The 12,396-nt window shown below is 39.9% G+C and overlaps 1 protein-coding gene across 1 annotated transcript in view; it reads left to right on the top strand.

Annotated features, from left to right (window-relative positions):
* Window positions 1-324: 324 nt before the first annotated feature.
* Window positions 325-12,396, top strand: part of RPF2 (ribosome production factor 2 homolog) — a 50,405-nt gene continuing 38,333 nt past the window's right edge. Inside the window, exons 1-4 of the mRNA XM_075554665.1 lie at window positions 325-458; window positions 5,303-5,435; window positions 7,365-7,402; window positions 10,917-10,956. Coding sequence (XP_075410780.1) covers window positions 436-458; window positions 5,303-5,435; window positions 7,365-7,402; window positions 10,917-10,956 — 234 coding nt within the window. The 5' untranslated portion in view covers window positions 325-435. The remainder of the gene's footprint in view (window positions 459-5,302; window positions 5,436-7,364; window positions 7,403-10,916; window positions 10,957-12,396) is intronic.

Here is a 12,396-nt window from a genome sequence, read left to right as displayed (position 1 = left end):
GCGCATTTCTATTTTTATCGTGGTACACATAAGTAACAAAATATTTTTCGTTTCAGTATTTACCTGTCCAGTTCCGTGAGAACGCATTCATATTTTTAATGACTACCGACTGGGAAGCGCGGCGGGCGATTCTCTGAAGAATGCCACCTCACTCCAGGCAGCTGATGCGAGTATACACGCGCAGGGACAGGTGACGCCACCTAAAGCATTATTTCGCATCTGGTAGTTGTTGAACGGCTGGGCAAAAATTCGTTACCAAGGCAACGGAAGAAGAGCCGCTTCAGAACGGCCGCCGGCGCCTCCGGGGACCCGCTGCGCGGCGGACCCAGGAAGTGACGTCACGCTCGACTTCCGGTTCCTCTTGGTTGGCGGCTGGGACGTCAGTCGCGTGTTCGCGCGGCGCACGTTGTTCGCCCGGCTCGGCCTGCGGGAGCGATGGACGCCCTGGATCGGGTGGTGTAAGTGCGCGCGGGCTCTCGGCTTCCGGGACGCGGGGGACGGGCTCCTGGGCCGGGGAGAGGTGCTGTCCGCCTCCTCCGCCCGCGGGGCCGGCCCGTTCGCGCCCGTTCGCGCCGGGCCGTCCGTGGCGGCCGGTGGGGCGGGGGCGTCGGGCGCTTGCTTCCCCCACACGGAAGTGTGGGTCTGAGCGCAGACTGCGGCCCTTGACGGGTCTAGGTGACAGTGCAACTTCGGGGCAATTAATCTCCCCACGTGTCGGGTCACTGTAAAATAGCGGTTATCGTAGTCATACATGCTTCATACGGCCTTACTCGGAGTCGTACGTTAGAGAAGTTGAAGGACCCCGTGAATTGCCATTCCTTGGTGACTTGGAAGCCCTTTTGTAGGATGCCTGGTGGCGTGGTCGTCCTGCGTTGGGCCGCTTGCTAACCACAAGCCCAGCAGTTTGAAACCACCAGATGAGACTTGTGCTCCCCTAAAACTTGGAAACTCACGGGAGCAGTCCTGCTCTGTCCTGTAGGGTCGCTAGTAAGTGGACGTCGACTCGATGGCAGCGAGTTTAGTTTTTGTTTGTAGAACTTTTGAGATGCGTTGTGAAAATGTAGGCGAAGCATTTTGCAGCGCGAAGAATATACACAGTCATTTCTTTGCTCCCATTTTGTACGCTTCTCTGCCACATTTGAGTGATAGTATTTTAGATTTATGGCAATGGTATTTATTGAACCTTTAAAGATTCTTACTATTTGATTTTCTTGCAATTTACCTGCGTTAGTGTGTAATTAAAATGAGTTTCTTGTGAGTCATTCAGAGATTTTGTGTACTTGCTATATATTCCTGTATGTACTGTATCTATAGATGGGATGACTCAGACTCGTTTATAGTCTTTTTGAGGGATAAAAAGCTGATGAAATATGTAAGGTGCTATATGCCTTGCGGTTGGTTAATGATAAGTGACAACTGGGGATATAGAATATATAGAACCTTTATTGCCATATGCCAAGGCATATTCAGCTGCCGTGGAGATGATTCTGACTCATAGTGACCCTGTACATGGAGTAGAACGAGCCCTTTGGGTTTCCAAGGCGTAAGTCTTTACAGGCCTGAAAGGTGTAATCTTTCTCTGCTGATTTGGTAGTGAGCAGCTCAACCTGTAACCCACTATACCACTTGCATGCCTTATATTGCCATGAACTACTTGATTTGAGTTAATAAATAATGTGTATATTTTATCAGCTAGTAAATATGTGGAAGTCTTATGTGCACTTTGCTTGGGAGCAATTAAAAAAAAGCTTGGCCAACTAAATTGTGCATGTTTTTACTTTCCTCCTGAACTGTCCATTGGACTGGAACAGGGAGGGTCATAGTTTTTTAAGAGAGAAGCGCTTTCACTGATGGCAAAAATCTGTAGGAAAGTAAGATCCTCAGTAGAGAGGAAACACCTTAAGGGGGTACCCTCAAACCACAGAATGGCCCCCCCAAGTTATGTGTTTAAGTTCTTTTACAAAACAACCTCATGACCTTCAAAGTACACTCCATTACACTTAATACGTTTGTCAAATCTGTGATTCCATTCTTGGGAACGTTTCTCAAACTCATGTGTCTGGATAGCTGATAGCACCACCCTCATTTTTTCCCTACCTCTCCTACATCATCAAATTGCTGTCTTTTCATGCCAGTCTTCATTTTCGGAAGCAAAAGCACATTGCAGGGAGCTAGGTTAGGTGAATCAGCTACAAGAGAGGCATGCTGGGTTTTGCCCCAAACTGCCACACTGAGATGGCCACATGAGCAGGTGCTTTGCCCTGGTGGCAAAACTTGTCCCCCGTCTGCTACATATCAGGCTTTTTTTGGTTATACACTGTTGTTACACAATCTTTTCAGAAAGAAAAGAATAAATAGAAAGCTTGGTTAACAGTCTGACCTGGTGGAACGAACTCCAAATACACTAGGAGTCATTATTTTCGTTCGTGAACTTGACCTCCCCAAACAAGGTTTGTCATCAATGACTATTTCAACTTTTTGGAAACAAGAAAACCACTCACACACGAGTGTTTCCCATAGTGCTGTCCTTGTAAGCTGTGTTCAACACCACAACGGCTTCTGCAGCATTTTTCCCCAAGCAGGAAACAAAATTTCACAGTCACATGCTATTCTCTTAAATCGACCATCACAAAAAACAAGGTTCATGCAAAACTGCTTTCATGAAAAAATTCACTGTGAGCAGAGAAAACCTTCCCAGGGATGCCACTGGGTGCACTGACTGCAGAGTGAGTTGGTTGATGCTAGTCTAGTGCGGGGAATGCGTACTACGAATGCTCCACTCTGCCCAGCAAAATTCCAGTTCTTTTGGGGTACCTCCTCTTACAGCTCCCTTCCTGAACAGAAATGTCTAAAAAGGTGCTACTTATGCTGCTACATCTTCAATTAACAATAATATTTATTTTAAGACTTTATAGAGTAAATAGTTTAAATGAGCTTTAAAGCCTGGGATTTTCAAGATTAATCCAATAAGTGTGCACATTACCTGTCTGCCCCAGTTGCCTCCTTTATAAACAGAAAATTATAATTATACCTTATCTCATAGGATTGTGAGGATTATGCCTTAAAACAGTGAATCTATAAAATGATGAGCCATTATTCCCCTTTGGTGGCAATACGTAACTTTTTCAGCAGTGATGATGGAGAAGGACAATATGTACTTGCTGGCAGGCATTATTGCATGGCAACTGGAAGAAAGATAAACAATAGCCTGTTTATCATTAGTGGATCTGGATTCATAAGCTACATTAAGTAACAGCCTAAAGGTTCACTAGCAGTTTCCTGTGCAAATCTGTGTATTAGGATATAATTTGACTGCTTTAAGATCGAAGAATAGTAACAGTGTATTAATTTGGACCATTTTAATATTTTAAATAATAAGATTTACTAAAATAAAGCAATGTTAGGGGTTATGAAAGCTTGCTAGCAGCCATCCAAGGTAAACCTATTGGTCTCTGTTCACCTGGAACAAGTTGGTGCAGATTCTGAAGTGTAAATCTTTAGGGGAGCAGTTAGCCTTGTCTTTTTCCCATGAGCACTTGGCTTAAACCACCATTAGCCCTTCAACCCTTACTCCAGACAGAGCCACAAAGTCAGGAAAAGGAATAGGAAAAAGAATGCATCACTGATTGTCTCCTAAACCCTGCTGCTTCCTCTGCCTCCAGGCTAGAACTAGGTGGTGCTTATAAAAGAATTCTGATCAAAAGGGGGAAGAGACAGAACAAAAATTCAGATTTCATTGTATCTAAGGCTTCAGGAGCCATGGTCGGCTGGATGAATCCCTGAAACTACTGACTTGAGATAATCTTTGAGACTCCCTGCCTTTTGAACTGCTGACCTTGCAGTTAGCAGCCCAACTCCTAACCACTGTGCCCCCAGTGCCCCTTCAACATCAACTCAGTTTAGCTTAACTACTAAAGAATGTCTGCTTTGAGCATTGTACCTGTTTATTTAAAACAAAAACGCTTTATTGTGAATTAGGTGAGTTGCAGCTGAGGTGCTTGCTGACGGCAAAGGTAATACAGAATGGGTAGCAGTAGAAGGTAGTTCTACCTATCAATTACGACCACGTGATCAATTGCAAAAGCGAGGCTTGTAATTGTCAATGTATAGTCTTTGTATGTGATTATTGCATATATTTCCTTTGTTCAAGTATGATACATCAGATATAATTTGACTCTGTTTTCATTTATATGTATGATAGATGATTGATGATAAGTATAAGTGTGATTTCATTAATATCTGGAAATTATATAAGTGTGTATGGGTAAAGAATTGTGTACAGGTGTCAGGCTGGCAAGGGGTGGATTGCTATAGTTTATTGTGCCAGCCTGGTCGATAAACACAAGTAAGATTAACTGAAGGGCAGCGGGATAAATGGCTCAGTGAGCCTCGCCTTGCTTGTTCTGTGCCTCAGTTTAAAGGGGTACACTACCTGTGGGATGCCTAGCCTGTGGACTGTGTCGCTGTAAGTTGAGGCCCCTTCAAGCCCACACGATTGGAATGTTCATCTCTGGAGCTGGGGACTGACAGTTGATGACAGTTGGGGACTGGCAACTGGCGGCTCTCAAGCCTTAAAGGACTGCTAGTGTCTCACTGCTTTATAATTTAACTGTAAATTTCTTGTATCATCTATCTGTATATAATTTACTGGTTCATTTCTTATGTTATATACCTATCTTTATAAATATATTTATATATGATTACTAGCAATTTGGTTTGTCTCTCTAGAGAACCCTGTCCAACACACAGAGCATAACAGTTTTCCACTAAACAATTGATAGTATTTATTTGTGTGTATGGTCTTTAAGTACAATCTGCACTGTACTTTTTGAAGATCTATCTCTGTAGAACCGCATTTACAGCAACTCAAAAGATCAGCTAGAAACCGTATATGACTAGGTGAGGAGCAGCCAGAAGAGGAGGGCGGTGAGAATGGCAGCCTACTTTGAAGCGTGTAATCCATGTCACTGCTGTGTCCATGTAGCACGTGTTGAATTGGTGTATGTTCTGTGTGTATTTTGAACAACATCAATGAAATTTTGGAAAACAATAAAAACCCTGGGACTATAAAAATGTTTTTTTTAAACCAAATGTTAGGAAAATTAACACTGAACAGCAATAACCTTTTACTAATATATCATTAAAAATGAGAGCTTGTTTAATGGTGGACTCCTAATTGATAACTAAGATAATGCACTATCTCAGCTGATTTTTAAGAATTTGCACATCAGTCAAGATCTAGCTTTGAAATACGAGGAAAATGTCTTATGCTGTTCTTCTGTATTTTGAATTTTCCAAACAGAAAGCCCAAAACAAAAAGGGCCAAGAGGTTTCTTGAGGAGAGGGAGCCGAAGCTCAGTGAGAACATTAAAAATGCCATGCTGATTAAAGGAGGAAATGCAAATGCAACAGTGACACAAGTCCTGAGAGATGTGGTATGTATAGAAGTTTAGTTTCTAGTCATTTTGGGGGAAATTTCACAAAAATTTGAAGACCCCCTCACATAGCTTTACCTTGACTTAACTGCTTGTCTTAGAATAGAGTTAAAACCTAAACCCACTACTTTCGAGTCAATTCTGACTCCTAGGAAACCTATTGGGCAAGAGTAGAACTGCCCCATATGGTTTCTCAGGCTGTAATCTTGACAGAAGTCTGCCACGCCTTTCTCCCTGGGAATGTGTGGTGGATTCAAACTGCTGACTTTTCAATCTCAGCCAAGTATGTAACCAGTGTGTCACTAGGGAGCTTTTGAGACGAGTTAAAGTTTTATGGAAATTAACTAGCTCCCTTAGTTAAAATTAGAAAAATTTAATGGCTTTGAATGAATAGACTTTGACTCAAATTTTAGGAAAGTATTTAATTTGTCAAGTGTAATAAGGACACATTCCTGTATATTTATTTGTTCTATGAAGGAGACTTAAAAGGTTTTTAAAATTCCTTTGTCTTTCAATTCCATTTTTCTGTGAACTTTTTGAAGTCCCCATGTATATTATTTTACAATGCTAGGAGCCCTAATGTTGTAGTGGTTATGTGTTGCGCTGCGATCCACAAGGTCAGTAGTTCTAAACCACCTGCCGCACTGAGGAAGAAAGGGTTTTCTGCTTGTGTTAACCGTTGCAGTCTTGGAAACTCAGAGGCATTTCTACCCGCTCTGAAAGGATTGCTGTGAAGGAACATTGGCTTGATGTCAGTGCGTTGGGTGTTTTAGTTCCTGTGCATGGTTCACAGTTACATCAATTAGCGAGGGAGGCTGACAAGTAAACAACTGTAACCTTGTGAATTACGTACTGTGCTCAGGTAGTCACAGGGGAGGGTGGGAGCTAGGGCTAAATCACCTGGGGGTTTCACATAGGCTTTCAGAGGTGACATTTGCATTCCATTTTGAAGGAAGTTACTTACTAATTGCTGTCAAGTCGGTGCCGACTCGACTCACGGTGACCCTGTAGGGCAGGGTAGAACTGCCCTGTGAGTCTCTAAGACTGTAACTGTTGATGGGAGTAGACAGCCCCATCTTTTCTCCTGTTGAGCAGCTGGTGGTTTTGAACTGCTGACCTTTTGGATCGCAGCCCAACTCGAAACCACTATGCCACCTGGGCTCTGGTTTGAAGGAAGGGTGGGGTTTAAACAGGAGAGAAAGAGAAGGACTGCCAAGCAGAAGAAACAGTTTGTGAAGAAGAGAGTGTGAAGGAGCCTGCTGCATTTGGGGATCTGTAAACAATGGGGACTGACTTGAGAGGAGTCTAGGTGAGTTTCATTGATGTGGGTTGAAATTTATTCAGATTTGCTGATGTTACCATTCTCGTGTTTCTATGTAATGGTTCCAACCCACAAAGGTAAAACTCAGATTTCTAAAGACACTGATAATAAAAGGCAATAGTAATGAAAACTTAAAAGAAGTGGTGGGTTTCAGAGAGTGGGTATCAAGAAGTTGGTGGAATGGAAGGTTTCCCTGAACTTTTTGAATTCCCCTTATATCAGAAATGATATATATATATCAGTTGTCGGAATAGAACCCAGTGGTAAGTTGGGGACTACCTGTATTATGTATTGTACTCTCAAGTGGTTTTTTGGGGCAACCAAAATAGGTAAGACTTCCAAGAAATTATGAATTGGATATAATATGGAAAAGACATAGAAACATCTAGGTAGGAAAGTAAGTCCAGTGTAAGACTATTAAGCTTATGTTATAAATTATATGGTAGGAACTGTACATGAACAAAAAGGAGCCAAACAGAAGACGTCAGAATAGGATTCAGGGGCCAGGATTATCCCGATTATCATGACTTATGACTGCTTTTACTGCAGTATTGTGATTGCTGCTTTTCAGAATGTGCTTTATTTTGAAAGCTATTTATGTTTTACAGTATTCACTGAAAAAACCATATGGCGTTCTGTATAAAAAGTAAGTAATAATTTATTTTACCTTATTTTATTTTGTTCCATTATAAAAGTAAAGCACTAGGGGAATTTGGAATCTCTCCTTTTGAAAACACTATAGTTCCTCATGCACAGCTCTTAGCGCCTTAATTTCTTCCTAGGCCTTTCTCGTTTGTACTGAGCGCACTTACATGGTGTGATCATAGCATTTGTGCAGATTAAAAACATTTTCCTAAACTTATTTTAAAATAATTATGTTGTAGGTGCTATTGCGTTGGTTCCAACTCGTAGCAGCCCTGTGTACAACATACTGAAACACCAGCTGGCCCTGTGCCACGCAGGGCTCACAATTGTCCTGAGGTTTGAGCCCAGTGTTGCAGCCATTGTGTTGATCCATTTCGTGGCGGGTGCCTTCATCTTTTCCTTGCTTCTCTACTAAGCATGACGTCCTTCTCTAGGGACTGGTCTCCTCTGAACAACATGTCCAAAGTACGTGAGAGATGAAGTCTCATCTTTGCTTCTCAGAAGCATTCAGGCTGTACTTCTTCCAAAATTGATTTGTTTGTCCTTTTGCCAGTCCATGGTACTCTCAGTATTCTTTGCCAGCACCGTAAGCCAAGTGCTCTGTTTCTTCTTTGGTCTTCCATAAATAACGTCCAACTTTCACATGCTTATGAGGCAATTGAAAATATGATGGCTTGGGTCAGTACCTTAGTCTTCAAAGTAATCTCCTTGCTGTTCAACACTTCAACAAGATCTTATGCAGCAGATTTAGCCAGTTGCAAACCATCTGTTGATCTCTTGACTGCTGCTTCTGTGAGTACTGATTGTGGAGCCACGCAGGCCAAAATCCTCGACATCTTCCGTCTTTCCTCCGTTTACCATGGAGATACCGCTATCGGGTCTTTGCATGCTTCATTATATTGTACTTTGCCTGCTCTAGCTGCTCTTTGAAATGGTCTGTTCTGTTTATTTCTGCTGTTTGCTTTAGCTACTCTACGTTTAAGAGAAAGTTTCAGACTTTTCTGACATCCACTTGATCTTTTCTTTCTTTCCTGTCTTTTTAATGACCTTTTGCATTCTTCATGAATCTACATAGCATGCTCTTGATGTCTTCCCACAGCTCATTAGGTCTTCTTTCATTAGTGCTTAGTGCAGCAAATCTGTACTTCAGATGTTCTCTAAATTCAGATGGGATAGACTCAAGGTCATCTTTTGCTCTTGTGGACTTGTTTTAGTTTTATTCAGCTTCAACTGGAGCAATTCATAGTTTGTCCCACAGTTAGCCTGGTTTTAGCTGTAGATATTGAGCTTTCCCATTGCCTCTCCCCACAGATGTAGGCAATTTGATTGCTGTGTAGTCCATCTGGGGAAGTTTCCATTTGTATAGTCGACATCTGTATTGAAAAGATATTTGCTATGTAGAAGTCCTTGGTCTTACAAACTTTTATCCTGTGATCTCCAGCTTTGTTTTTATCACAAAGACCATGCAGATTTACTTATTCCAAATTTGTGTGTCTGAAACCATATCCAACTTTTGCATTCCAGCGGCCAATAATGATCAGTGCCTCTTGAGTGCATGTTTGATCAATTTCTGACTGCAGACTGGTAGAGTTCATTACTAGCTTTAGTGGCTGTTGCATACATTTGAATAATAGTTGTATTGATTTTCTTTGAGTATTCATTTAAATAATAGTGGTATTGATTGATATTCCTATCACGGACAGCCTTACACTTTAAGACAGCTCTTGAAATGTCCTTTTTGACCATGAATGCAATGCCATTCTTATTGTTGTGTCATTCCCAGCAAAGTCAACCATAAGATTTTCTCATACAAATTGGTCACCACCAGTCTAGTAGATTTTCACAGCTGTTTTCCGCATTTGAGTAGAGATCTCCGTCAGCAAATACACGTCCGGCACGCTTTTCTCCCACATCTTTACTCCACCCACAGCATTACGGCCACTCTTCTTTGAGAAGGCATACCTCCTCCTTCAGACCCAAGGGGCTCTGTTTTCTGCCGGCACTATTTCTGACAATATTTATTAGGCCTTCAGATCAGAATTTTTACACTGCCCATACGTTTTTTGGTGGCTGATTTCTCTGCAGTGGAATTCTTCATCTTCTGTTCTTAATCTGGAGACTGCTGAAACCTGTTCATTGTGGGTGACCCTGCTGGTACCAGTGACATAGCATCCAGCACCACAGCAACACACAAGCCACCACAGTATGACAAGCTGTAGACTTAGAGAAAAGTTACAAAATTTGTTATCATTTCCATATACCTTTCACCCACTTCTTCTATTGTCAAACCTTGCATAACTATAGCACAGTGATCGTTAGTACAGTATTGTGAACTAAGTTACAAGCTTAATTTAAATTTTACCAATTTTCCTACATAGGATCCCCTCTTTCCCCACAGGATCCCTTATTGCATTTAGAAGTCAAGTCTTTTTACTCCAATTTGTGACAATTCCTCAGTCTTTGATGATCTTGACAATTTTGAAATGTACTTGTTAATTATTTTGTAGAATGTCTCTCAATTTGTGTTTATCTTAAGTTTCCTCATGAATAGACTAAGGTTATGCATTTTTGGGAATGCCACAAAGGTGAAGTATGTCCCTCCTTAGTATTCCACATCCGAGGTAGATGATACCAGTAAGTCTTTTTACTGGTAGCGTTATCCTTGGTTAAAGCTATGTTTCCTGGTTTTTCAAATATAAAGTTACTCTGTGTGTGTGTGTAATTAGATATCCTTGCATAGATACTTTTAGACTATGTAAAAACATCAATCCTTCTCAAAACATTTGCTCAATTTTAGCATTTATTGTTGATTACTGTGTTATTACAATGCATTTTTCTTTTGATAGTTATGTGTCATTTTTAATGGTAGTATGATGCTTATTAAATGATTTAAAATAACTATTCCTTAATTTTAGCAATTTAGGTTCTCTCAGGTTTTAAATTCTCATAAATTATGTTGAAATGACCATTTTTACTTTGAAATAACAATAAGTTATTCTTTGGCATTTTCTGCATGAGATTTATAAAAATGGCATTATATACTGGATATAATTAGATGCTCAATGCAGCTTTTTGAAAAATTTGTTCTGAGTGAATGTAATATAGATTTTATGGATATTTATCTAATTTTTGCATATTTATATAATTAAATGAAAACTGATCATTGTTTAATTTATATTTTCCATATCACCAGTAGTTCCTGTTTCCTTATTTGTAAATTACTGTTAGCTGTTGTTTTAGTTACCTACTGGTGCTGTATCAGAAATACCCCGAGTGGGTGGCTTTAACATACAGAGGCTGGTTTTGTCACAGTTCACATGGTCAGCAGTAGCATCCCCAGGTCCTAGAAGGTGAGCCACTAAATGAGTATTTAAATGCATGAGCATCCTTCCAGTGCGGCTTTTTAAAAACGCCTATGCATGAAATTTACTTAATATATTACTTAATTGTTTTAGGCAAATTCACGATGAATAAAATTGGGACTGACTTAAAACTGTCTTTTTAAATATCCTTAGGAAGAACATTACAAGGCCATTTGAAGATCAGACATCACTGGTAAGAGATTTCTGATTCAATAAATATGATTGAATTCCTTTTTAATTAGGAGTAATCTAGTGTGAAGAAATCTTTATATAAAATGGAGACAGACCCACTTTCAAAAATACAGTTGCAGACCTTAAATCTCACAATGGTTCGTACTAGATGCATTAGTCACTGCTTATAAGCAAATTAATAAATTTTGAAGATTTGAATTATATTTCTAGTTTAATTAGCAGATTGTGAAAGTTTTATGGTCCTGATTTATAAAATAAGGTTTATTTGTAAAAACTTGACCTTTTTAAGTAAAGATTTAAAAAAAGGAACTCTACCTGAATTATAGCTAACCATTTTCATTGTTTTACTAGTTAACAAATTTCTGTTTGTTTTAACAAAAGTGAAATGAAAAAGAATAGTGAGTGAAATCAAGAGATAAAGATAGCTTATCATACATAATGAATGGACTTTATGATGTAGGTGTTTTGGTTTAGAAAATTTTAAGGACATAAATGTTTAAAATATTTAAATTTTAAAAAGTGATTGTTACCTTGATTGGAGGGTCCTTGCTTGTTTCTTTCATTTAGTGTATTTGAAAGGGAAAAAACCTTTGATTAAAATCTCTATGCTTAATGAGAAGACTAGAATTGAACATCTTATCCTAATGTGGCAACTGATTTAAAATGTAAAATTTAAATGTTAAAAATAGTGGTGAAATAAATGTTAATCTTCCTTTAGATAATTCCTTTGTCTCATTTCTTCCACCATTGGTGGAAAGGATCATAAAATCAAAATAGAGGGGGTAGCCCAAAATTCTAGCTCTCTCATACACCACTTAAGACTGATTTGGATTTGTAGCGTTCTTTATTTCTTTTTTAACTTTTTATTGTGAATTAGGTGAGGGTTTAGATACAGATTAGATAATAATTAAAAATCATTTTATCGGGGGCTCATATAGCTCTTATCACAATCCATCCATCCATCCATTGTGTCAAGCATATTTGTATTTATGTTGCTGTCATCATTTCAAAACATTTTCTTTCTACTTGAGCCCTGGTGTCAGCTCCTCATTTTCCCCTATCCCTCCCTCCCCCAGCCTTCCCTCCTGAACCCTTCGTAATTTATAAATTGTTATTATATTTTCAGTGTTACACTGACCAATGTCTCCCTTCACCCACTTTTCTGTTGTCCATCCCCCAGGGAGGGGGTTATATGTAGATCATTGTGATTGGTTCCCCCTTTCTCTCCCCACCTTCCCCTGCCCCTCCTGGTATCGCTACTCTCATTACTGGTCCTGAGGGGTTTATCGTTAATCTCCCAATGGCTTACCCTGTTTATATAATTAAAAATTTTTTTCCCTCAAACTCTTTTGTTGGGTGTTACTTCGCCTTCATCAAAGCTAGCTAACACCTGTTGGTCCTCTGGTCTATTGCTTCCTCTTCCTTCAGTTCCCCTCCCATG

This window comes from Tenrec ecaudatus, chromosome 7 (assembly GCF_050624435.1).
Source record: "Tenrec ecaudatus isolate mTenEca1 chromosome 7, mTenEca1.hap1, whole genome shotgun sequence".
In the NCBI taxonomy this organism is placed as follows: Eukaryota; Metazoa; Chordata; class Mammalia; order Afrosoricida; family Tenrecidae; genus Tenrec; species Tenrec ecaudatus.
Note: the sequence above shows the minus strand (reverse complement) of the source record. Positions and strands in the feature narration are given on the sequence as shown.